General features: G+C 42.2%; 2 protein-coding genes across 4 annotated transcripts in view; one reads left to right on the top strand and one right to left on the bottom strand.

Moving 5' to 3' along the window:
* On the top strand, positions 1-22,075 carry NAPEPLD (N-acyl phosphatidylethanolamine phospholipase D). Of its 2 annotated transcripts, XM_068972660.1 has the most exons (5): positions 1-294; positions 13,939-14,251; positions 14,489-14,582; positions 17,403-17,517; positions 21,845-22,075. In XM_068972660.1, exons 1-5 carry the CDS (start codon positions 1-3, stop codon positions 21,971-21,973), a joined length of 945 nt encoding a protein of 314 aa, XP_068828761.1. In that variant the 3' UTR covers positions 21,974-22,075. The 2 variants fall into 2 exon arrangements, with proteins under 2 accessions (XP_068828761.1, XP_068828760.1); XM_068972659.1 differs by having other exon boundaries at positions 13,939-14,582.
* Positions 21,154-26,636, bottom strand: part of ARMC10 (armadillo repeat containing 10) — a 74,872-nt gene continuing 69,389 nt past the window's right edge. For both annotated transcript variants that reach the window (XM_068972661.1, XM_068972662.1), the window contains one exon: positions 21,154-26,056. In XM_068972661.1, the coding sequence (XP_068828762.1) occupies positions 25,805-26,056 (252 nt within the window). In that variant the 3' untranslated portion in view covers positions 21,154-25,804. The remainder of the gene's footprint in view (positions 26,057-26,636) is intronic.

The following is a 26,636-nucleotide window of genomic DNA, read 5'->3' as shown; positions in this document are numbered from 1 at the left end:
ATGGATGAAAATGAAACCAACCAGCCCCTGATGACAACTAGCCAGTATCCTAAAGAAGCAGTGAGAAAGCGCCAAAATTCACGGAATTCTGGAGGAAGTGATTCTTCTAGGTGTTCCAGGAAGAGTTTCAAACTGGATTACAGACTAGAAGAAGATGTAACTAAATCAAAGAGAGGAAAGGATGGGAGATTCGTTAACCCTTGGCCAACGTGGAAAAATCCCTCTATTCTAAATGCTCTCAGATGGCTGATAATGGAAAGAGATCACAGCGGCGTTCCATGCTCCAAAGAGGTAGCGTCTGTCTTCCGAGTGCTGTGTGTTTGCTCTTCTTTATAAAATTATTTATTTATTGGCTGCGCTGGATCTTGTTTGCCATGTGGGCTTTTTCCAGCTGTGGCGAGCTGGGTCTGCTTTCCACTCGCGGTGCCCCGGCTTCTCGTTGGCAGCAGCGTCTCTTGTTGCGGAGCGCAGGATCTGGAGCATTTGGGCTTCAGTGACCGCAGCCTGTGGGCTCAGGAGTTGCAGCTCCCAGGCTCCAGCACACAGGCCCAGTAGCCGTGCTGCGCAGACTCCGTTGCTCTGCGGCGTGTGGAATCTTCCAGGCCAGGGACCAAACCCGTGTCTCCTGTGCTGGCAGGCAGATTCTTTCCCACCGAGCCACCAGGGAAGTCCCGTGTATTTGCTCTTAATATATGTATTCCTTTACTTTGCTGTAAATTGTATTATGACACTCCAGTTAGGTAATCAAGCCCTTTTATATGATAAGGTTGTGGAGAGATGACATGAATAAGGTGCCTTCACATTCATTGTGGAGCAGCAAAGTGTGTGTGTGTGTAACTCGCTCTGATCTGGTGGCAGCTGGAAGTAGGAACAGAATGTCTTAAAAGTGCAAGGAAGGAAGCTGTTGATTCTGACTGGTGGGACTGGAAATGGTTTTGACCTTTGAGGAGATGATTTTTGAGGTAGGCCTAGAAAGATAAAAAGTATTTGGCAATGGTTTTCCCAGTGGATGGTGGCATGAAGAAGGTCACAAAAGGTGAGAGTGCATGACGTGTTCCAGATTGTACTAACCCGTGCTTTGGACTATGAATTATGAGGGTTAAGCCTAGAGTGCTTGGCTCTTCATTCTTGGATAAAGCTGCTAAAATGTTAAAAGAAATCATCAAATAACCTTCCACTCCTTTAAAATTTGAGAGTAGGTTCCTGGCCTTTCAATATGCCCCTTATACTTATGATGAAACAAACTTTGGCCTGCGGTTTATTAAATGAATGAGATTTCGCTTTGGCTGGGAGTGGGCGGCTCCCAATTGCAGTAGGACTTTCTTCTCTTAGTTTCTGGCCGCTCTGTTCCTCCTACCCACCTTGTCCTCTCTCTTCCAGCAATGCCTGTCCTGCCAGATATGGTGGGGAACTGAGAGATAAGGAAGTAGATGTTGGGAGGGGGAAGTGGGTGGGAAAAGAGTGGGGACATCCCTGAAGGCTTGATCCGCAGTGAGGCAGGAGGCGGGGAGCAGGTGGGTGGTGGCGATGTTGGATCTTTTAGGTTAAGTGTGTCCATCTTTCTTTAAAGGATATGGGATTAAAAAACAAAACACAACTCATATTGTCACTTCAGTGCCAAGGAATGTGCATACTATTAATCCTAGTTAACAGAATTAGCGTGAATAATATTTTCCCAGCACTTTTTAAGGGTGAGTCAGGAGATTAATAAATAAAACCTTATTGTATGTTTAAAACTTCGTGGATGGGAGCAACAAGAACATTTTTGTTTCTTCTGGAGTATGAAGAGAATCATGGAGTCACGCTGTGAGAAGAAGGGCTTAGGGCAGGAGGCCAAGATGGGTAGACTACCTGTTGGGTAAAATTCCTTCCTGGTATTTGGGCCACAGCCTCTAAAACTACAGCAGGCAATGGCACCCCACTCCAGCACTCTTGCCTGGAAAATCCCATGGACAAGGAGCCTGTTAGGCTGCACTCCATGGGGTCGCTGAGGGTCGGATACAACTGAGCGACTTCACTTTCACTTTCACAGACTCATAGTCTCCAAACTGCCTGTTACTACACAGGTGAGGGTCTAAGATTCACAGTCTACACTGTCCTTCCCTAAGACCAAGCTCCACTGAGCTGTTGTAACCCAAAGGGTATGCAAAATGATGGACATGATATAAAAAATGTATTTAAATTCCAAGTACTAGAAATTCAACTTGAATTGTAGCCTTGAATGGATTTTGATTGATCCCAATCTAGAATACAATGGCACCCCACTCCAGTACTCCTGCCTGGAAAATCCCATGGATGGAGGAGCCTGGTGGGCCGCAGTCCATGGGGTTGCTAAGAGTTGGACACGGCTGAGCGACTTCCCTTTCACTTTTCACTTTCATGCATTGCAGAAGGAAATGGCACCCCACTCCAGTGTTCTTGCCTGGAGAATCCCAGGGATGGGGGAGCCTGGTGGGCTGCCGTCTGTGGGGTCGCACAGAGTCGGACACGACTGAAGCGACTTAGCAGCAGCAGCAGTGGTGTCTTTAGTTCTCTTCCTTTCAAAGGGAAAGTAAGTGCCCACGTGAAAGCAGAAGTCCATCTCTGAAGACTGACGATTTAGAGGCAACTCGAGATGGGGTTCACTTTCTGAGAACTCATCAGGCCAGTAGTTCTTAAACTCCTCTGTTGAGATGCTAAAGCTCAAGCCAGGAACAAAACAGAAAGCACCCTTGCCTCCTGGGGCCTTAGGTTTAGTGGAAGAGAGACAGTAAATAAGTAAATGGTGTGTGATGGTGAAAAATGATTAGTGCTTTGAGGAGTCATAAAGCGGAAAAGGAAATGGAGGGGGGAGCCGTTTGGAGCCAAATTTTTTAATGAAGCATAAGCATTTTTAAAACTTTATTTATTTTTAATTGAAGAGTAATTGCTTTACAGTATTGTGTTGGTTTCTACCAAACATCAACACGAAATCAGCCATAGGTTTACCTATATCCCCTCCCACCTCCCTCCCCATCCCACCCCTTTTTTTAAAAGGCAGGAGTTTCTTGTTTCTTTGATTTTCATTTTATATTGGATTATAGTTGGTTTACAAGCTTCTCGCCATGTAGGGTATTACCGAAATATTGACAAGAGTACCCTATTCCTTACAGAAGATCCATGTTGATTATCTGTTTTATATTTAATGGTGTCTGTATGTTAACCCCAAACTCCTAATTTATCCTTCACTGCCAGGTTTTCTTGTGCCTACAGCAGCCACCACTGAGCTTTCCAAGTCTGCGAGTCTATCTGTTTTGCAAAAAATAACTTCATTTGTATCATTTTTCCTTAACTGTACCTAAAAGTGATACCAGATTTTATTTGTCTTCCTCTGTCTGACTTGCTTCTCTCAGTATGATCATTGGAAGGGCCATGTGCATTGCTGCAGATGACATAATTTTAATTTTTTTTTAACCCCTGAGTATATATTCCCTTGTATGGATCTGCACCACATCTTCCTTACCTGTCTTCATCTCTCTTCTTCATCTGTTGATGGACATTTTGGCTGAATCCGTGTGCTGCTGCTGTGCATAGTGCTGCAGTGACCTCTGGGATGCATTTGTCATTTCAAACTATGGATTTCTCTGTGAAGACACGCTGCAGTGGTATTGCCTGGTATATAGTATATCTACTGTTAGTTTTTAAAGAGCCCCTGTTCTCCATAAAGGCTGTTACCAGTTAACATAGGAGGGTTCCCTTTTCTTCATGGCCTTTCCACTATTTATTGTTATTTTTAAATTTTATTTATTTAGTCATTCTGTTTTGGCTGTGCTGGGTCTTCCTCGCGGCACAGGCTTTTCTCAGTTGCAGAGAGCAGAGGGGCTACTCTCTCGTTGTACTGTGTGGGCTGCTCATTGCGGTTGTTTCTCTTGCGGAGCCCAGGCTCTAGGGTGAGCGGGCTTCAGTAGTTGTGATGCCTGGGGTCAGTATTTGCAGCTCCCGGACTCTGGAGCTCAGACTCAACAGTCCCGGGACACAGGTTTAGTGGCTCTGAGGCATGTGGGATCTTCTTGGACCAGGGATTGAACCCATGTGTCCTGCATTCACAGGCAGAGTCTTTACCACTGAGCCACCAGGGAAGCCCCCTCCAGCGTTTATTCTCTGTAGACTTTTTGATGTTGGTGATTCTGATTGGTGCAAGATGATACTTCATTACACTTTTGATTTGCATTTCTCTAATGGTGAGTGACGTTGAGCGTCTATTCCTGGGCTTTTTTCCTTAAAGGAGCCTTGTGAGTAATATTGGTCAGTTGAAATGAGCTTCTTGAGAGCTTCTTGATTGCCTAGGACAGCACATTGCATGAGGGAAAGCCACGAATACAGTAGCTCTGCGGGCCTTGCGATGCAGTTCCTCACTCCTGGTTTTCCAGTTGTTATTTTAGGAAGTGTCCACAAAGGAGCAGCATCTCTTCTTTCCCAGCACTGGTCACAAAGGGCAACTAGAAGATGAGGGCAAGTCTTGCTCCTGGGTTGTTAGTGGGAGCCCACTGTGCCAGATGAAACACCCACCTGGGCTATGTCTCGATGCTTTCACCCCTTACCCTTCAGCCTGGGTCAGATCTCAACCCCTGCCAAAGCACTGTGTTGAGCTTGCTGTCCTCTGTAGGTGGGGACTCCAAGGAAGGAGGCTGTAGGTGGGAATGCCTGGAGCACCAGGAGACATGAAGGCCAGGTGACTTTTCAAAGCTATTGCAACCCAGCGGGTCTATCATGTTTTCCCTGCACTTAGCTTAGCTTAGTTTTCCAATGGCCCTCCTGGATCAGGACATTCTGGTCTCATTACAGGGTACAAGGCACCATAGGTCCAAGGGGGTTACTCTCTTGGCATGTCCTTCCCAGCTACCCTAGCCCCATGACAGTCGAGCTTTACAATCCAGGTGCCTCAGGCTCCAGGGATGAAATACCAGCCCTGAAAAGTCAGGCATGAGGCGGGAATAGAGTCTGCTTCTTTCCTTTTTAGGTTGTCATTTAATTTTTAGTTTATGTTGGAGTTGTTGTTCAGTCGTGTCTGACTCTTTGTGACACCATGAACGCAGCACACAGGGCTTCCCTGTCCATCACTGTCTCTGAGTTTGCTCAGACTCATGTCCACTGAGTCGATGATGCCACCCAGCCATCCTCTGTCTCCCTCTTCTCCTTCTGCCCTCAATCTTGTGCAGCAGCAGGGTCTTTTCCCATGAGCTGGCTCTTTGTATCAGGTGACCAAAGTATTGGAGCTTTAGCGTCATTCATCCTGATGAATATTCAGGGTTGATTTCCTTTATGATTGACTGGTTTGATCTTACTGTCCAAGGGACTCTGAAGAGTCTTCAGCACTATAGTTCGAAGGCATCAGTTCTTTGGCCTTCTTTATGGTCCAACTCTCACTCCATACATGACTACTGGAAAAACCATAGCTTTGACTAGACAGACCTTTGTCAGCAAAATGATGTCTCTGTTTTTTAATGCGCTGTCTAGGTTTGTTATAGCTTTCCTTCCAAGAGGCAAGTGTCTTTTAATTTCATGGCTGTGGTCACCATCTGCAGTGATTTTGGAACCCAAGAAAATAAAGTCTATCACTGTTTCCATTTTCCCCCCATCATTTGCCATGAAGTGATGGAACTGTATGCCATGATCTTAGTTTTTTGAATGTTGAGTTTTATGCCGGCTTTTTCACTCTATTCTTTCACCTTCATCAAGAGGGTCTTTAGTTCCTCTTCACTTTTTGCCAAAAGGGTGGTGTCATCTGCATATCTGAGATTGTTGATATTTCCCCTAGCAATCTTGATTCCAGCTTGTGCTTCATACAGCCTGGCATTTTGCATGATGTACTCTGTGTAGAAATGAAATAAGGAGGGTGACAATATACAGCATTAATGTATTCATCTCCTAATTTTGAACTAGTCTGTTGTTCCATGTCCGGTTCTGTTGCTTCTTGATCCGCATACAAGTTTCTCAGGAGGCAGGTAAGGTGGTCTGGTATTCCCATCTCTTTAAGAATTTTCCAGTTTGTTGTGATCTACACAATCAAAGGCTTTAGCGTGGTCAGTGAAACAGAAGTAGACGTTTTTCTGGAATTCCCTTGCTTTTTCTATAATCCAGCAGATGTTGGCAATTTGATCTCTGATTCCTTTGACTTTTCTAAATCCAGCTTGTACATCTGCAAGTTCTTGTTTCATGTACTGTTGAAGCCTAGCTTGAAGGATTTCAAGCATTACCTTGCTAATACATGAAATGAGCACAGTTGTGTTGTAGTTTGAACATTCTTTGGGATTGCCCTTCTTTGGGATTGGAATGAAAACTTGCCTTTTTCAGTCCTGAGGCTACTGCTGAGTTTTCCAAATTTGCTGGCATATTGAGTGTAGCACTTTAACAGCATCATCTTTTAGGAAAAAAGCTCAGCTAGAATTGCATTACCTCCATTAGCTTTGTTCGTAGTAATGCTACCAAAGGCCCATTTGATTTCACACTCCATGATGTCTGGCTCTAAGTGACTGCACTATCATGGTTATCCAGGTCATTAAGATCTTTTTGGTACAGTTCTTCTGTGTATTCTTCCCAACCCCTTAATCTCTTCTGCTTCTGTTAGGTCTATACCATTTCTGTCTTTTATTGTGCCCATCTTTGCATGAAATGTTCCTTGGTATCTCTAATTTTCTTGAAGAGATCGCTGCTGCTGCTGCTGCTGCTAAGTCGCTTCAGTCGTGTCCAACTCTGTGCGACCCCATAGACGGCAGCCCACCATTCTCCCCTGTCCCTGGGATTCTCCAGGCAAGAACACTGGAGTGGGTTGCAATTTCCTTCTCCAATGCATGAAAGTGAAAAGTGAAGACTCTCAGTCGTGTCCAACCCTTAGCGACCCCATGGATTGCAGCCTTCCAGGCTCCTCCACCCATGGGATTTTCCAGGCAAGAGTACTGGAATGGGGTGCCATTGCCTTTGGAAGAGATCGCCAGTCTTTCCCATTCGATTGTTTTCCTCTATTTCTTTGCATTGTTCTCTTAAGAACACTTTCTTACCTCTCTTTGCTATTCTTAGTTGGGTGTATCTTTCCCATTCCCCTTTGCCTGCCACTTCTCTTCTTTGCTCAGCTATTTGTAAGGCCTCCTCAGACAAGCATTTTGCTTTATTGAAATGTTTTCCTTGGGCATGGTTTGTGTCACTGCCTCCTGTACAGTGTTATGAACCTCTGCCCATAGTTCTTCAGGCACTCTGTCTACCAGATCTAATCCCTTAAATCTGTTGGTCACTTCCACTGTATAATCATAAGGGATTTGATTTAGGTGATGCCTGAAGCCCTAGTGGTTTTCCCTCCTTTCTTCAGTTTAAGTCTGAATTTTGCAATAAGGAGCTCATGATCTGAGCCACAGTTATTTCAGGGCTTGTTTTTGCTGACTGTATAAATGTTCTTCACCTTTAGCTGCAAAGAATATAATCAGATTTTGGTATTGACTATATGGTGATATCCATGTGTTGAGTCATCTCTTGTGTTGTTGGAAGAGGGTATTTGCTATGACCAGTGTGTTTTCTTGGCAAACTGTTAGCCTTTGCCCTGCTTCATTTTGTACTCCAAGGCTAAACTTGCCTGTTACTCCAGTTATCTTTTGACTTCCTGCTTTTGCATTCCAATCTCTTCTGATGAAAAGGACATCTTTTTTTGGTGTTAGTTCTGGAAGGTCTTGTAGGTCTTCGTAGAACTGTTCAACTTCAGCGTCTTCGGCATCCATAGTTGGGGTATAGACTTGGATTACTGTGATGTTGAGTGGTTTGCCTTGGAAACGAACCAAGATCATTCTGTCATTTTTGAGATTGCACCCAAGTACTGCTTTCAGGACTCTTGTTGACTATGAGGGCTACTTCATTTCTTCTAAGGGATTTTTCCCACGATAGTAGATATAATGGTCATCTGAATTAAATTCGCCCATTCCAGTCCATTTTAGTTCACTGATTCCTAAAATGTTGATGTTCACTCTTGCCATCTGCTGTTTGACCACTTCCAATTTACCTTGATTCATGGACCTAACATTCTAGGTTCCTGTGCAATATTGTTCTTAACAGCATTCGACTTTACTTTCACCACCAGACACATCCACAACTGGGCATCGTTTCTACTTTGGCTCAGCCTCTTCATTCTTTCTGGAGCTATTTCTCCGCTCTTCCCCAGGAGCATGTTGGACACGTGCTGACCCGGTGGGGGGGGGGGGCCTCATCTTTCAGTGTCATATCTTTTTGCCTTTTCATGCTGTTCATGGGGTTCCCATGTTGAAGTAGAGTTGATTAATATGGTTATGTTTGTTTTAGGTGTGAAGCACCTTGATTCAGAAATACTGAGATGTGAGTCTGTTTTACAAATTGATGGATTTGTATCAGTTTTTAGATGGGTCGTGGAGGTGCTTTCATATGCTATTGGTCCTTATCTGACTTGCTTCTCATAGAATGAGCTTTTCCAGATGCATCACTGTCGTTGTAAATGGTCTGATTCATTGTTTCATGGCTGAGTAATATTCCCTTGTATGTATGGACCCTGCCTTCCTTATGCATCTCTTTGGTGATGGACAGTTTGGTCTTGACTTCCAAGTCTGGGCTATTGAAATCGTGTTGCAGTGAATTTTCAGGTGTAGAAATTTTATAGTTTCTTTCAGGTATGTGCCCAGGAATGGGATTACAGATAATTTAGCTCTAATTATTTTTTAAGGAACTTCCATAATCTTGTAGTTAGAATTTGCATTTCTCTACTAATGAGCTATGGAGGTGCTCCTAGGCATCCCCCCCTCCACCCCCGATAGAACGTTGTGACTAAAATTTACCTCATTGCGTATCCTGAAATTCACCCTCTATTGTGTTTTCTCGTCATTACCTACCAGTACATTTCTCTAGGGGAGGTTTCATGAAAAGCTCCGCAGGTCTTATATGGCAATCCACCTCAGCACTAGTTTCCCAGTTGTTACCAGGCAGCAGTATTTGCTCATTCCAGGCACTGGTTCTACAGGGAACAGGACGACCAGGGTGAGACCTGCTCCTGGGAACCCCGGGTGCCAGAGGAGATGCTGTCTCAATTCTTCCACCCCTTACCCTTGACCCTGGGACACATCTCAGCTTATGTCAAGGATGGGTGCTGAGGTTGCTGTCCTCTGTGGTGGGGTCTCCAAGGAAGGAGACCGGAGGTGTGGTCCCCGAGCACCAGGAGACGTAGAATCCAGCTGACTTTTCAAAGCTCTTGCATCCCAGGGGGTCTGACTTGTTTTCCATGCACTTAGCTTACTTGTTGGATGGCCCTCCTGCATCAAGACAGTCTGGTCCCAGCCCGAGTTTCCTGGCACCACAGGTCCAAGGGGGTTGCTTTCTTGGTGCACCCTTTCCAGCTCCCTGAGCCCCATGAGTCCTGCCTTAGGATCCAGCTTCAGATACCAGGGATGAAACACCAGCCCCAAGCAGCCAGGCATGTGGGGAATAAAGTCAGCTTTTTTCCCTTTTGAGATTCCCTGGTGACTCAGATGGTCGAGTCTGCCTGCAGCGTGGAAGACCTGGGTTTGATCCCTGGGTTGGGAAGATCCCCTGGAAAAGGAAATGGCAATGCATTCCAGTATTCTTGCCTAGAGAACCCCATGGATGGAGGAGCCTGGCGGGCGACAGTCCATGGGGTCACAGAGTCACACATGACTGAGCGACTTCACTTTCTTTCCCTTTTAGATTGTCGTTTTTTAGTTAATGTTGGAATAGAGTTGATTAACACTGCCACGTTTGTTTTGGGTGTGAAGCAGCTTGATTCAGTTCACTGAGGTGTACATCTAGTCTTTATCAGACTGTTGTCTCATGTAAGTTACTCCACAGTGTTGGGAAGAGTTCCCTGTGCTAGACAGTAGATCCAGATTTTTTCCCCTATTTTATACCTGTCAGTGTACAGATGTTCATCCCAAACTGCAAGGTTATTTCTCTCTCCCAGCTTTCCCCTTTGGTAACCCTAAATTTCTTTTTTTAAGCCTGTGAGTCTGTGTCTGTTTTACAAATTGGTGTTTTTGTGTCAGTTTTTAGATCCTTCTTGGGGTGACCGCGTATGCTAGTGCTCTTTTTTCTGACTTGCTGCTGGTTGTGTGAGTGCTTCCCTGTCCACTGTTCACCTGTGCTTACTTCACTGTGTGTCATGGCTGAGTGCCCCCTTTTCTATCCATTTGATGTCTTCCTCTTATATCTGTTTGATGATAAACAGCTGGGGCCTGGGACTTCAGGTGAACGAATTTATTACAGTTTCATTCTGATATAAGCACAGATGTGTGATTACAGATCAAATGTAGCAATAATTAGTTTTTTAAGAAACCTGCATGGTGTCCTCGGTGGTGGCTATTGCCAGTTTACCTTCCGAGCAGAAGGCTAGGAGGATTCCTTTTCCCCACACCTTCCCCAGCATTTACTATGTGTAGAGTTTTTAATGATACCCTTTACTCTGAACAAATGTCAGCTCATGCCAAGGATTGGGGCTGAGGTTTCTATCTCCTGGGCTTGGGTCTCCAAGGAAGGCGGCTTCTGTAGGGACCTGGAGCCCCAGGGTATATGGAAGCCAGGTGATGCTGCAAAGCTTGCAGCCCAGAGTCGGTCGTGTTTTTCCAGCCCTTGCTTACCTTCCTTGTCTAGTGACCCTCCTCTATCAGGACAGTCTGGTCCCATCCCGAGGTTCCAGGCACGACAGTTCCAAGGGGGACACTCTCTTACCACATGCCTCCCAGCTCCCTGGGCCCCGTGACTGTGCAGCATTAGGATACAGCCAGCTCAGGCTCCAGGGATGAAATACTAGGCCTGAGGAGCCAGGCATGTGGGGAATTGAGTCAGCTTCTTTCCTTTGTAGATTGCCGTTTCATTTCTCGTTCATGTGGGACTAGTGTTGATTAACACTGTTGTGTATGCTTTAGGGGACAAGCATCTCGATTCACATATCGTGATGTGTACACCTAGTCTTTTTTGGAGTCTTGTCCCATATAGGTTATTCCAGTGTGAAGAAGTTTCTCTGTGCCAGCCAGCTGGGCCAGGTTTCTTACTGATTTAGATCCGTCAGTATGTAGGTGTTAATTCCAAATAGATTGTTTCTTCTTTCCTCCCAGCATTTCCCTTTCGGTACCCTAATTTTCTTTTCTATGTTTGTGAGTCTGTTTCCCTTTAGAAATTGATGTGTTTGTACCTTTGGTCAGATAGCACTTGCAGGTTATATGGTATTCTAGGACGGTTTATCATTCATTTTTGGTCATGTGAGAGTTTTTGTTGCAAATGTCTGATTTCATTGAGTTTCATGGCTGAGTAATTTTCCCTTCTATGTACCCTGTCTTCCTGAACCATCCTGTGCTGATGGCCAGTTCGTTGCTGGCTTCCAGGTGTGGACAGCATATTGCAGTGAATGTGACGTGCATATATACATATATATATATATATATATATATATATATATATATATATATATATCGTGCATATATATATATATATCGTGCATATATATATATATATCGTGCATATATATATATATATATCGTGCATATATATATATATATAATTTTTTTTTTAAATTAGTGTTTCTTTCGGATATAAGCCCGGGGGTGTGAATACAGATCAAATGTAGGTCTGCTTACCATTCACAGAACCTTCATAGTGTCCTCCTTGAGTAGCTTTACTGGTTTCCCTTCGGAGAATATGGCTAGCATGTTTCCTTTTAAGCAGCTCCTTTCTAGGACTGATCATAGAGTTTTTAATAGTGGACACTCTTGACTGTTCCAAGGTGATCCCCCATTGCAGTTACCAGTGGCATTTCTATCCTGATGAGTGCTGGTGTGTTCCTCTTAGTTTGCGTGTTTTAAAAGTTTATTCATTTTACTTGGAGGATAATTAGTTTAAAATATTCTAATTTTTTTTTTTTTTTTGCCAGACATCATTGTGAATTGGCCGTAGGCATACGTGTCCCCTCCATCCTGAACCCCACTCGCACCTCCCGCTCCAGCCTGTCCCTGCAGGTTTCATGGAGCACCAGCTTTGCTTTGCGTGCTTCACACATTACCCTGCAGTGGTCATGTATTTTACAAGTTATAATGTATGTTTCAGTGCTGCTCTAATAGATGACCCCAGCCTTGCCTTCCTGCACTGAGTCCAAAGTCTGTCTACTTTCCATCTGTGTTTCCTTTGCTGCCTTGTATGGAGGATCGTTGGTACTGTCTTTCAGGATTCCATGTATACGGAATATACAGTATACGGTCTGTTTAACATACGGTCTGTCTTTCTCTGACTTACTTAACTCTGTATAATAGGCTTTAAGTTCTTCCACCTCATTAGAACTAACTGAAATGCATGGTCTTCTTTTCAAATAGCTGAGGAATGTTCCATTTTGTATGTGTACCATAAATTCCTTATCCATTCATCTCTCAAAGGACAGCTAGGTTGCTTCCACATCCTAGCTATTGCAAATAGTGCTGCAGTGAACACTGGCGTACATGTGTCTTTTTCAGTTCTGGTTTCCTTGGGGTGTATGCCCTGTAAGGGGACTGGTGGGTCGTACGGTAGTTCTTAGTTTTCTTAAGGACTCTCTATACTGTTCTCATAGTGGTTGGACAGATCGATAAACATAGAAGAGGAAGTGGACAATTAGGGTAGAACAGTAAAGTTTCAAGATTAAGTTAGGACAGAAACCTTTTCCATCACTCCCTGCCGAAGTGTCCTTCCCTGTTCCATCCTGCATGTGGATGGCACAGCTTCAGCCTTTACTCTGAACTTCCTAGTCCAAGCAAACATCGAAGCATGAATTTTCTCCCAGTGACAATCAAATGAATAAATTGCTCTGGAAAAGAAGAGCTTTTCCTGGTACAGGGAATTGAGAGAAATGTTTCTGGGGTGAGTGGGAAGGTGGGGTGGAGGTTGAGTGGGTACCCAGTTCTAAAGACAGCCTCATGGGACATACTTGGCAAGTTTCACGAGTGGCTTCCTGGGAGAGACCTCATTGCAGCTCAGTGGCAGAACAGCAAAGCGCAGTTTGTGAAAGTTTTATAGAACCCAGGAATATGACCCTAAAACGAGCTCCCCTGGCGGCTCAGTGGTAAAGAACTCATCTGCAGTGCAGGAGCTGCTGGACATGCGGGTTCAGTCCCTGGGTTGGAGAGATCCCCTGGACAAGGAAATGGCAACCCACTCCAGTATTCATGCCCGGAGAATCCCATGGACAGAGGAGCCTGGCGGGCTACTGTCCACAGGGTCGCAAAGAGTCAGACATGACTGAAGTGACAGTGTGCACACATCCATGACCCTAAAGCACAGCTTCTTGTTGCTTAACCCAAGGATTAAATGTAGAGTAAGTTATTGGTTCTCACCTGCTTACGCCCAAAAGTGATCATCTTATCACGTCAGGACCACGTTTCACTTTGGTTTGATTAGTGGTAGAAAACTTCAAAGGAAAATGAGGAGAATCATCTTTGCGTGTGATTGTCCAGCAGTGATCACAGTCTTTTGCTTTGAATTCTGTGTACTCAGAAAGTTAGGTTCATGAGAGATCCAGGATCTGCACTTATGTCGTCAAAGGTTTTCTTGACTATGTCTAGAGGCTGACCTCCGGAGGCAGTTGTGCATTCGTTGAGCAAAAGAACGGCATCTAGGTCAGTCAGCTGCTGGCACTTACAGAAGAGAGCCTTTACAAGTATTTAGTAAAGTCAGCAGTACTCAAAGTTTTCAATTTAATTTTCCCTTTGTCAGCTGTATTTGCGAGTAAGATCTTACATTACTGTATAGTGATTACTGTGTCTGATTCAGAAAGAAGTATGTATTTTCAGTAGAAAAGCAAAAGAAAAAAAAAAGATTTATCAAATGACTTCAGTTCTTCTCAAATAACCCTTCTCTCTATAATTTAGGTCAAAATGTGCTCATCATGATATATACCTTGTTTGTTTTTAAATTAACTGCTGCCTTTCTTTGTACACATAGCTTGATAAAGAACTCCCGATACTTAAGCCCTATTTTATTGATGACCCTGAAGAAGCTGGAGTGAGGGAAGCTGGCTTAAGAGTCACATGGCTGGGACATGCGACAGTGATGGTGGAAATGGACGAGCTCATCTTGCTCACAGACCCCATCTTCAGTGCTCGGGCCTCCCCATCCCAGCGCGTGGGTCCCAAGCGGTTTCGTCGTGCCCCATGCACCGTCGACGAGCTGCCCCGCATAGACGCAGTCCTTGTCAGCCACAACCACTACGACCACCTGGACTACAGTTCTGTCATCGCTCTCAATGAGCGCTTCGGTAACGAGCTGAGATGGTTTGTGCCCTTGGGGCTCCTGGACTGGATGCAGAAGTGCGGCTGTGAGAATGTGATCGAGCTGGACTGGTGGGAGGAGAACTGTGTCCCCGGACATGACAGGGTCACCTTTGTGTTCACGCCTTCCCAGCACTGGTGTAAAAGGACTCTGATGGATGACAACAAGGTTCTCTGGGGCAGCTGGTCTGTCTTGGGGCCTTGGAACCGATTTTTTTTTGCAGGAGATACTGGTTATTGCTCTGCTTTTGAAGAGATAGGAAAAAGATTTGGCCCTTTTGACCTTGCAGCTATTCCCATTGGAGCGTATGAACCAAGGTATGTAGATGTCCAGAGAAAGCAGTCTTGCTAAATGGTAAATCAACTGGGCTCAAAGTAGTCACGATACATGTAATTTGTGATTTTATGGGTGGTCTTTGTTATACATTGGGTAGGGGCTTGTGCGTCAGACTCAGCTTTAGAACATTTTAATTAGTCATACCAGTAAAATTATTCAAAATCAGAAATTATATTGCCAAGAAAAAACACCACAGTTTAAAGAATTACTATACCTAGCGCAAAGTTCATGTACTATTCTGACTAAAGTTAAAGCCATCAGCCGATAACCAAATCTGACCCCAGCTTTGCCTTTCACATGGAAGGTACTCTCCTTGTAGAAAGAACCACCTTTTGCTCCATGACTGGACTGCCCCCATTCCCTGCCCTGTGTTGAGGGCCGAAAAAGCAAGGATTTGACCTTTAGCATCATTCCCTGGCGATGGTCTCACTTCAGTCAGCAGTGAAGTCAGTCGGGTCAAGACACAGTTTCACGACTGATGGCTTCACTGGCCTTCCAACCTCTGCGCTCATCACCTGACTTCAGAGCAGATAAAGGTCTCCCTAGCATTTGAGACCCATCCACTGCCTATCTTTTCCTTAACACTATTTAAAGAAAAAAAGAAGTGATTTCAAAGAACTTGGTTAGATTTCAGGGGACTATGGTTGATATGTACACATGAAGAGAAAATAAACACTGAAAATAGTGAGATAAGGGCTAATTTGGAAAATGTTTTCTTTTCTAAGGTGCTTGTGTGGGTCATGCATGCAGACAGAATGGTATGTGGGGTGGCATTTTATTTAGGCTGTCCTGCAAAGAGAAGAACACTGACACAGATGACCTGAGCGAATCTGATCATTTGTCCTGACTCTGTTATACTTAAAACTTTTTTTTAAGTTCATCGAAACCATTATTTCTCCCTTTTTCCCCCTAGTTTCTTCATTTAAGGAACTAGATAGTTTTACCTTATTAAAAACTGTTATGAACCAGTAACATTGCCAGAATTTCCCTTTTCCACACACTTCTGAATTCTATGAAATCTCTCAGAGTATCAGTCAACCTGTTTACACATCAGTTTTATATGGTATTGATCCTTATTCAATATATCTTCTTAGTATATTAGAATACTTCTTATATGTAACTGTGAAAATAAGTTTTCATATGTAGCAAGATACATATGTCCTATATATGGGTGATGATACAATGTGTACGGCCTAAGTACACAGATGCACTCATATAATTCCCCCTCCTGCTTGTACTGTAGCTGTCTCGTTCCTAAGATGGGAGAAGGATCGGGGAGGGGGCAGTATTTGCTCTAAATAATTAAATCATGGTAGCCTCTACTCTGCAATCCAGCTATCTGGTCAATACTAAAGTTTTAGAAATAATGTTATCAGCGACATTTCAAAGTAGTCTATAAATGCAAGACGATTACACCCAAAATGATTTTCAGTGATCTTAGAATGTTTTCATCCTTACATCTGGGATCCCCTGTCATCAAGTTTCCTATCCAAGTCAGGTAGGATTTTACGTTTTTAATTTTTATACCGGAGTGAACATTTTAAATTTATTTCAGACAGACATGAAGGTAGAAAGGAGTGTGTGTATTTTTTTGAAGTACAAGTTTCAGAAAATCAGTAGAAACACCTGACTTCTACAGTAGAACCAGTAGGGACTGTCTTCAGCTGCCCTGACTTCTGAGAGTCAGGAGATGCAGCAGAGCAAGTGCTTCTGTCCTCTGCTGAGCAGAACACAGGGCTCTGTCCTGAGCCCTGCAGCTCCTCACCATCGATAACACCCCTTGTGCTGCTGCAGATAGACTGGCTCTTCCATAATGTCTCTAAAAACCAGAGCAGCTCCCTGCTGGAGCCAGATTGCTTAGTTTGAACTGCGGCATCAGCTGACAGTAGCAGACCCAGGATATAAATAATGTGAAGACACTGTTGTTTTTCTAAAGTGGTGGCTGGGAAAGCAACGGATTTACTTATAGATAGTACATTTTACTTATCAGAAATAATTCTTCGTCCTGAAAGTGATGGTTTTGTCAACTAAGTCGGTGCTGTATTTGATGCTTTGAATAAACTCTGTCTTGTTTAATGCTCACAACCCCTCTGTGAAGTGGGAATAGCTACTATTTCACAGACAAGGAAAATGCAAGCTGGAGAATTTGAAGTGGCTGCCAAGGCATTCCCAGGAATCGGTAGAGCCAGGGTTCATGCCCAGGCCCCCTGTCTCCAGAGCTCTGCTCTTCCCAGGTGTGAGGCAGCCAGTTAGCATTTCTACACTCTGTCCAGTGCCCCGAAGTCCCCTTTTTACTTACCAAACCACACACTTCATCTTTGGTTGTATGATGTTTAATTAAATCCTTGATTAGTAATTGGATTTATTTTTGCTCCTGACATTACAAATTATACAGTAATTTTTGTTTGCTGTTCACTTTAGCATGTTAAAAATGGTTTCTGTAAGTTATTCAGGTTATTTTGCAACTGAAGTTTTGATTTTTAATTTGTTACCCATTATTCCACTTCTTTGATTAATACCAAGACTGCAAGATATCTTTTTAAGATAAGACATTTCTTCAGAATAAATCCTCAGTAAAATGAAAATACATGTGGAACAAAATCTTAGTAGTCAAAGGGGAGTTTTGCTTGAGACTTACCTACTGTATAGCAGTTTATACAAAAAATATTTTAGTGGTCTGAGGGAGATGGTTTTGACTACTGTGACTTACTCCTGTGTAGAATCTTAAAGGTTGATGAAGCAGTAGTTAGAATTTAGTGTATATTTCAAAGGCCATATTTAAAAAATTACTGTTTTCTAAGGTGGTTTATGAAGTACCAGCATGTAGACCCAGAAGAGGCTGTAAAGATTCACACTGATGTTCAGGCAAAGAAGTCTGTGGCAATTCACTGGGGAACTTTTGCCTTAGCAAGTGAGGTAAGTACGACTGTGGTCACAGTAACTCATTGTGTGTCTGACACAGGATAAGATTCAGGCATCAGAGTACCTGGCAGTGTGTTCAGAAACCAGACTAGAATCTGAACCTGTGTGGTCATCATAGTCATCGACGTGAATTATGATGGTAAATTATTAATTACTAAAACAATATTTATATACAGTGAAAAAAACCTCTTCATTGCATGGGGTCTTGTGAATTGAAACAGAAAAATGAATCATGTCATTCCTCTCAAGGCAGGCTTTTATTTAATGGAAGATACAAGATATGTACGGAATTACTCTAAAAGTAAGTGTTATAAAAAGTGGGACAGATAAAGGGTTCTCAGAGTCAGGGACTGTTACTGATTGAAGGGATCAGAGAGAGCTTCATGGAAGAGATGACGTTTAAACTTGGCTGTGAAGAAGGTAAGGAAGAAGGCATCTCAAGAGGAGGGAAGTGTGGGCATGGAGATGGTGAGCAGTGAGTTCAGCCAGAGTGCAAATGCTACCAAGAGCAGCAGGGAAAGTGAGGCTGGACAGCTTGGAACTTTTCCGAAGTGTTATTTGTCCAGTAAACACTGATTCTGTGTCTGCTGTGTGCCAGGCGCTGGGGTAAGTAAATGGTGGTTTTATTCCTAGACTAGTAGAGAAGACTTCATTTTCCTATAAGGTACCCGGGACCTAGAACTCTGCTACTAGGCAGAGTTGTGGGATCAAACAGAAGCTTAGCAAAAAGCTTTCTCTCCTCTCCTGGAGCCAGGGCCTGTCCTAAGCAAAACTTAGGAACGGACAAGTGAACTGGGCTGCTGCTCCTTGCTCTCTGTGGCACCTTCCACATTCCAGCGCCTCTCTGCAAGGAGTCCTCTGCTTTTTCAACAGTCCCTCTCTCTGTCCTTTTCTGGCCTGCCTTCTCCCTGGTTGCATCTTATTCCATAATTAATACACTGCCTGCCCCGTCTACTCCCTCCCATCAGAATTCCCACTCTGCACTGCTACTGTCCTGAACTACACTGTTGGGAGGACACAGCAGAATCAACAGCTGAACGACCATGGGCATAGGAAGGGTGAAGGAGAGTATGGGTTTCTGTGTCCTTGGAGAAACCCGAGTACACAGGTTTACCGCTATACTTAGTGGCACTGTCTTATTCCATGTGTGGGTGCATTCCATATGTATATAAATTTAGATATAAGTGGGGGAGCCTGGTGGGTCGCACAGAGTCAAACACGACTGAAGTGACTTAGCAGCATGCTTATTTATGTTCCATATATATTTCAGCAACTTAGATGAAGTAATAGTATTTTATTAAACCCTGCAAACAGAAGAGTCAAAGATGAGTCCTAGATTTTTAACTTGAGTAATTGGGAAGATGGTTATGCTCTTGACTGAGATGGGAACTTGAGGAGAGGAGAGAAAAACCACAGTCTTTAAGAGTTATTGTATTATTCAGTCTTACTCCTGTTAAAAATCTAACCTTCATCTTTACTTCTTAATGAAACATAAAATACAAAATCACTTAGTCTTTTTGACATTAGTTGTGTAAATCTGACGACTGAGAGTTTGCTAAATAAATTATAAAGAATTTGTGGGGAGGATGTTTAGCCTATGCTTTGCAGACAGTTTAAAATGATCTGCATGTAATAACTCTAGTAATAACTGCTTACTACAGTATAAGCAGCTTAAGGGTGTCCTTGACTTGGCAACACTTAAATCAGAGGTCACTGTACATATATTTTATCTGAGGAACGTTGAGTGAATTTCTTATATGTATTTAAGCATTTAAGTCACTAGTTCTGGTGGAGACAAACGGTAGGCACTACATAATATATGTTAACTTCTTAAATGACCAGGGTCTCTATTTTGAGTATCTTATATCTTAGAAAGGGAACAGTTTGAGTTTTCTGGGGCTGGTGCCTGGCCTTTAGTGGGTCCAGACTGCTGGGATCTTTCACCACTTACTCATATTTATGTCTAATCTGCTCTCTTGATTCTGTCTTCCCTGCAGGACTATAGAGCCTGCACTAAAATAGTTTTCTTGCCTACTTCTCAAGTTACCTTCTAGATGGTTGAAGCAGCCAAGAACTGACCTGTGAGGAAACTCACAGAGATAGTGCAACATCAAAATCCATACCAAATTATAGCTTATAGCTAAAGTTACAGTTTAGGAAAGAAATTATTAGTGTGAGATAATTGTGTAAGTGTTTAATTGGCTGAGAGTGGTAGAACATGGGGGAAGTGGGGAAGAGTTTCATCATTTTGAAATCTCTTAAAAACAATTTTGCAAAGGAAAGCTTCTTGACTTGGGCTATTAAAGTTATATTTTACTGGTGATATATCAGCAATCTCCTGTGTGCAAAGAAAAGACTAACAGTAGATTTCTGTTACCAGCTAACCTTAATAAGTGGCTATTTCTAGGAATACAGGGTAACAAATGCTTAGTTAACCTCAGTTGCTCAGCAGACAGTGGCAACACATCTCTGAACACAGCGATAAACCTAGGAGTGAGCAAGCAGGGAGGAAAAAACTTGAGTGTGGCCAGTAACTGTTAGCAGATCTGTACATCCGAAACCACAGAAAACTTGCCTGGTTTTCCTACTGCATCACGGCTGGCCCTTCGTAGTCTGTGGCTGGTTCCTCCTCTCCCTCCCAGCAGTGAGAACGTTAGGACTCCATAGTCCGGGGGCCCCTTCTCTTCTCTAGCTGTTTACTCCCTGGGGGACTCTCAACAGTCTCATGGCTTTAAGCACGATCTATGCGCTGTAAGCTCTCTAACCTAGGTTTTTCCCTACAATCCACGTTTACCTACTTTTCTCCACTTGGATGTCCATCAGGTTACAAAAACTTCATACTAAAGGTTAAAAAGCTTCATCCTAAACTTCCTGCTCTTTCCTCAAACTTGTTTCTCTTACATCTCAGCAAATGGCAAAATTCTCCTTCCAGCTCCTCAGGCTAAAATCTTTACTGTGTATATCCTCTCTCCCGCTTTCTCCAAATGCAGTCAGCTCACCTGTCAGACTATATTTGGACTCTGACCGCTTCTTATCCCATTCACCAATGCCACACTGCCCCTTGCTGTCTGTTCTCCACACTAGAGGGCAGCGACCTTTACCCCTAAATCAGATCAGGACACTTCTCTTCCAGGATACCCGCCCCCCCGCTGCGCCAGGTCAAAGCCATGGTGATTCTGACCGTCGCCTATAAAGGCCCCTGCAGTCTGCTCCGTCAGGTGTTTGTTCAAGTGTTGCCATCTCCAGGAGGACTTCTTAGGTGGTTGCATTTAAAATTAAACCTCCACCTCTGATACTATTTTGTCCCCAGAACATATCACCCACCCCAATACTGTTTCCTTGCTTGTTCACTTCTTACCTGTCTGTGTATTGGGATGTAAGCTCCAGGAAGGCCAGTGCTCTTATTTGGCTCCCTGACCTGGCTATTCCAGGTACTCACAAGACACTACCGCCTGAAGGGCAGCAGCGGACTTTCTGCCGGCGATCAGAGAAGAGACCGGGTGATTTTTATTCCTGCTTTAACTTTCACATTTTACAGCTTTTATGATTGAAATGGAAAAAAAAAAACCTTTTCTGTAACAGCTGTTTTTTTCCCCTTTATTTGATATAAAATAGCCACTATCCAATGTACAGATTTAACTCAAAAGAGAAATAACTGGTGAAATGATTATCTTTTAAACCTTTTACTTTAATATATAACACATTCAATTGGTTTTAATTTATCTGGGAAACATTTGAGTAGGTTGAAACATCCTTCAGTAGTGTGCTATCTTCACTTTTTTTTTTTTAGCTGTGAAAAGGTGAGGAAACACAATGAAACTCCACTGGTCAAATCTTCTCCAGCTCCCTCTCCACATCTCAGGCTACAGAAGTGGTGTCTGGCAGGGGCCTGGGGATGACAGCCCTTCTGCAGCCAAAAATATCGTCTCTAGAGTTTGCTTACACACAGATGCTCTTCCTTATAATCTGTTTCTATATTCTCCCCAAATATTGGTAACAATTCTTTAGCACTGGTTCTGTTTAGACTGGAATTTCATGTAGGGAAAATAGTGATCAGAGTTCATGCAGTCTATGTTCAATCTAAATCGGAACCAAAGTTGGCATACATGGTGTTAGATAAATTGATACATGTGACACTTATATCAACAATGATTGTGTATTAGAAAGTGACTGACTCATAGATAATCTTTCAATGAAACGGAAAGATATTATTTTTAAGTGGGCTATGTTGATTATTTTAGTTGAAATCTTGTTTGAACTGTCCCCTCAAATACAGGTGTGCTTAATCTTTTTCCCTTTTTGTTTCTCTGCGCTTTGCCAGCATTATTTAGAGCCTCCAGTGAAACTATGTGAAGCTCTAGAAAGATATGGACTTAAGACTGAGGATTTTTTTGTCCTGAAGCACGGCGAATCAAGACACCTTAATACTAATGATGAAGATGTTGAGTAATATGAACATAGTAAGAGCTTTTCATGAAAAAGGCATCGTTTGATATACATGTGAAAAGACTAAGTAAGAAATTCATGAATATTATGATTCTTTACATTTGGAAACTACTTCTACAGGTTTATGTTCTGTTATCACCTGATACTAATATGATTGCTGGTCCATATAAGAGTTCAGAGGTGGGTCATTAAAATCCACATTAGCCAACTCATTATTTAAGGTCCTGTCTCAGTGACATAAACACTGCAATGGTTTTTTTTTTTTTTAAACTAAAGCATTCTACTTTCATGGTAGAGTTTTGAGGTTATGAAAAACTGCTTTTAAAAACTCACTTCTCTTTTTTTATTCTTAGGGGCCTTCTGCAAGGTAAGTCAAGGCTATATACCTACCTACATTTTCTTAGAGGCCTGCACAGAAAAACATTTTTTTATAGTCAGAGTAAATGATGACATTGATTCCCATATGCTTATAGCAATGTGTGCTCTATTAAGATTATACCAAATGGTAAGTGATTTATTTTTTTAAACATAAAAACATAGGAGTTTTGGCTAAGTTACCATTTGTAAGGACAATTTTTTAAAGAGAGGAACAGTATGTTCTATGGCACATCTACAGTCCTTATGGCAGAAGCCCTCTGAGCTGGGAAGTGTGGTTATGAGACATGACTTATGAAATTTTCTACTTTTAATTTAAAAGTCATTCCTGCTCAGCACAAATATAGCTGCAAGGAAATAATTTAAAAACACAGATGCACATCTTATATGTTGATAGACCATATACTTTGGATTTTTATTTTTTCCCTATTCCATCTCCTCTCTATGTATATATACTCTTTTTTTTTTTTCTGGTTTCTTAGCTCAAACTCATCAATGTCAGCAAGATTTTCAAGTATTCTATGTTTTACATGAGTGTGAGGTCTTATATTTTTATATCAAATGATCCTTAAGCATGGTTCTACTTGTATTAAGCCAGTGTGGGATGTTAGTGGTTAAAAAGAGACAGGGATTTAGTCGTAGACGGGCTCTGCAGGCACTTGGTGACTGTGACCCTTCCTAAGGGGAAGAGCCGAGCAGAAGCCTGTTCTGTCTTCCTGGTTGAGTCTCAGTAAAGTTAATTTTATTCGTACAAAATCATCAAAGTACAGGTTTTTCTACACCAAATGCTACCCAGGCAGTGCCCTGTAATACATGCATGTTGGCCACTCACTCTGAACTTCAGTCCTGCTTCTGCCGTGGACTCTGTGCCTCAGTGTCCTCACATGCAACAAGAGGATGACTCCCACCTACCTCCAAACCTGAACAAATAATAGTCACCGGTTTGGTTTTTTTTAAAGCACTTTGAAAATACACTGCCTACTACAGATAGGTAGATTTGAACGTGGAAAACAGGCTACTGCTTTTGATATATTTTGATGTATTCAAGCATATATAGGGGCAGGGGCAGTAAAACATTGAGGCCTGACAACTTTATCTCCTGCATTTTGTAAATTTGCAGCTATAGCCAAAATAAATGTAAATAATCTTTATAAAAATTTCAGTATTTCTAGCTACAAAGACACAGCAAATCTGTTAAGGGGAAATGTGTATAATACAGGAGAATGTATATGATTTGAGGGCACTAAAGCACATAAAATTTCCCCCTAAAATAAACCTTCAGAAGGAAAAAAAAACAGACCACACTTTGACTCGGAAGGACTATTTCGCCAGCAGACAGGAGTCCGGGCGTCAGGCTTATTGGTCAGTGGCTCTGGCCCGTGTCGCCCTAATCCTAGCCAGTGCTCTGTGGTTGCCTTCCTCACTTGCAGGCCAGACTGGACATTCATCTCTTGCCACATCTCTGTGAAGCAAGCCATGCACCTCTTGCTTAGTTATTTTTTCTCCTTGAGGGCCTTAATGTTAACTTTGTTTTCACATGTACTGTTTAACTGAGGGTCTCCAAGCACTTTAAATGGACCAGCCTCATTTTTCTAGGCTTCCGCCACGGTTTAATTTTTGTCAACATTAGCATTCTTTCCACTTTGGCATTTTGTTCCTTAAGTACATTGAGCTTCATCTTTCCTATCTACATTTTGAAGGGTTTTATGTGCAAAGACAGATCCCCTCTGTTCCCTCCAGTTTAATTGTCTCATCCTCTAAGTCAATTTCATTTTTCTCTTTGATTAGCCAGCATCCATACCAACACGTAAGATTTTATTGAAATTCATTTCTCCTGTGGTCGGAGGAACACTTTGATACTCACTGCCCAAGAGGGTAGGGCCATCAAATAGGACCACCTAAAAAAGTAAGATGTGCCCTGACCTACAAAGGTAAAGATCTAATTATGCATTTTCACTGTGTAATTCTTTCTAGATAGTTAAAATGACTCCCCCCTGCCAATTTTCTCTAGCAGTTTGACATTTCAGACTCAATGCTCTGATCTCCAGGAAATGTTATTTGTTCAAGGAAAAGAATAGATGGAGTTTTAGAATTCAGTGCTGCTACAGCACATTAAAATCTAATCTTGATTTTTAATGTGTGTACATTTTGAATATATATTTTCATTAAATGAGGAAGACTACGCAAAACTGTTATAAAGAAATGTGCCTTTCAGGGAAGTAACACTTACATTTGCATCACTGAAAATGATTCTTAGCACTCATAATGTACAGCTAGTTGAGAATTTTCATCATATACTGAATGTTTGCTACTGTAAAAAATATTTCTCCCGTTTTATTTCTGTATCTGTATAACCCTGAGAAAGCACATTTTTCTGTTTGAGGATTTGTAAACTTCCTATGGAAATCTATATATTTAGAAATGAAATTCAAAGTACTCTTGCCTTAAATATATGAATAGGAAACCTTCTGCTTGCAAACTGATTTACTTAATAACAAAGCATGGTGGTGGTCATGAACTTGAATATTACAAAACATGGGGATGTGGGGTGGAGAAGGGGAAGTCAAATATAGCAAATTGTTAAACAGTAGCTTATGGGACAAAGATACTATTTAAAATAACTGCTGAGAATTTTTATCTTTAATTTTAGTTATGTAAAACAGATGAAAATTAATGAATAAAACTTTTCACTTAAAGGGAGAAAATAATCTTGCCACTTTTTTCTACTTAAAAAAAACCCTATGAATTTCTTACTCTGAGCATAAATTTTAAACACTGGATAGACTAAGCTCCTGTACAAAGAAAAGCCGTTTCCTCGCTCTCCAATCCTACTCTCAGGAGACTGGGTTTCCTTCTAGATGTACCAAAAGGCCTACACGTGAATGACAAGCATTCTGTTTTGATTGATACCAGTATGTTATACACAGTAAACAGGAGTGGGTATTAGGAAACATTTTTCCTAACAGTTGCAAGTTTTCATGGACTAAAAGTAGATTCTATGATTAGAACAGACCTGAGTGGCAGGTGGCCTTCGGAGCACATGATCTCATTGCTACTAGAAGAACAAGGCCCTTCCTAGGGCAGTTAGGAAACAGTGTCGCTGTCCCGGTGGAGTAACTACAAATCCCTCTGGACAAGGGAAGGGGAGCTTACACACAAAAGGTCACTGTCGCTCCATGTAGAGGGAATAGCTGAAGTAGCTTAGCAAAAAGCAAAATAAAAACAGTTTCAGAACAAGCTGAAATTGATATTCATTTGGTATCAATAAAATGGTCCAAAACAAACCAGAAGATCATGGCAAGGTGTAGCTGTGTTGAAGATGAAATGTATTTACAGTACATGATATTTACTATTTAAATTCAGCAGTTAAAAGATCTCTTTGTGAGGAAGGTGAAAAATGAGAAATCTCTGTGTATTAATTCTGGACTGCATTACTCTTTGGAAAACTATGACCAACCAATTAGAATTTTGGTATCATTGTTACCTTTTCCTTCACGTCGGCATCATGGTGATGAACTAAAGCTTTCATTTTCTGGGCACATTCTTTTCCATACAACAGGGAAAACAGTGAACCTGCAGGGAAAGCTGGCTGTGTAGCTAAACGGCGCTCTTCGCTGAGGCAGTTTGTTATGTTCTGAAGCAGTGTGAGAGCTCGAAGAAGAATCTCCTTTGGTACATGGCCATCAAGAAGTGAAAGGAATGATGAGTCCACCTGAAATAGGAAAACAATGAGAATTAAAAATATACGAAAACATTTTCCATGGGTCTCTTCACATGTACTGAACACATTTAAAAAAATCCTGTTGCAGAAATCTATCCCTGAGACAGCATAACATAAATGTGTAAAACCTTCAGCACCCCTGTGTCATATACCAAAGGAAATGTGTCTTAGCTTAAAAATACTATTTTCTTGGAATCCTAGAATGTAGTCATTTTTCCTCTTTAAGATCTATCATATATAGTCATCATGGAAACTCCTCATTAATTCAAGGCACCAGGTATAAGGGCTGAGCAGATGAATAATAAAACAGGGTCCTTTTTCTGTAGGATATTCTATCGTAGTACAAACTATGCTTCCTTCAGAATACCACAGCTTTTAATTATCTTGCTCATTTCTTACATTTTCTGTCTCCTCTACCTACACTGTAAGCGCAAGCCGACAAGCACCACGCCATGCTGTACTCACTCACTGGTATATCCTAGCACTCAGCTGGGCATCAGGCGCATGGTGGTGCCTCCGTGAATACTATTGTCTCTGGATACTGATATACACTGAGCATTAATAGGTCAAG

Source organism: Capricornis sumatraensis, chromosome 5, assembly GCF_032405125.1.
Source record: "Capricornis sumatraensis isolate serow.1 chromosome 5, serow.2, whole genome shotgun sequence".
Classification (NCBI taxonomy): Eukaryota; Metazoa; Chordata; class Mammalia; order Artiodactyla; family Bovidae; genus Capricornis; species Capricornis sumatraensis.
This window is presented reverse-complemented; position numbering and strand designations above follow the sequence as displayed.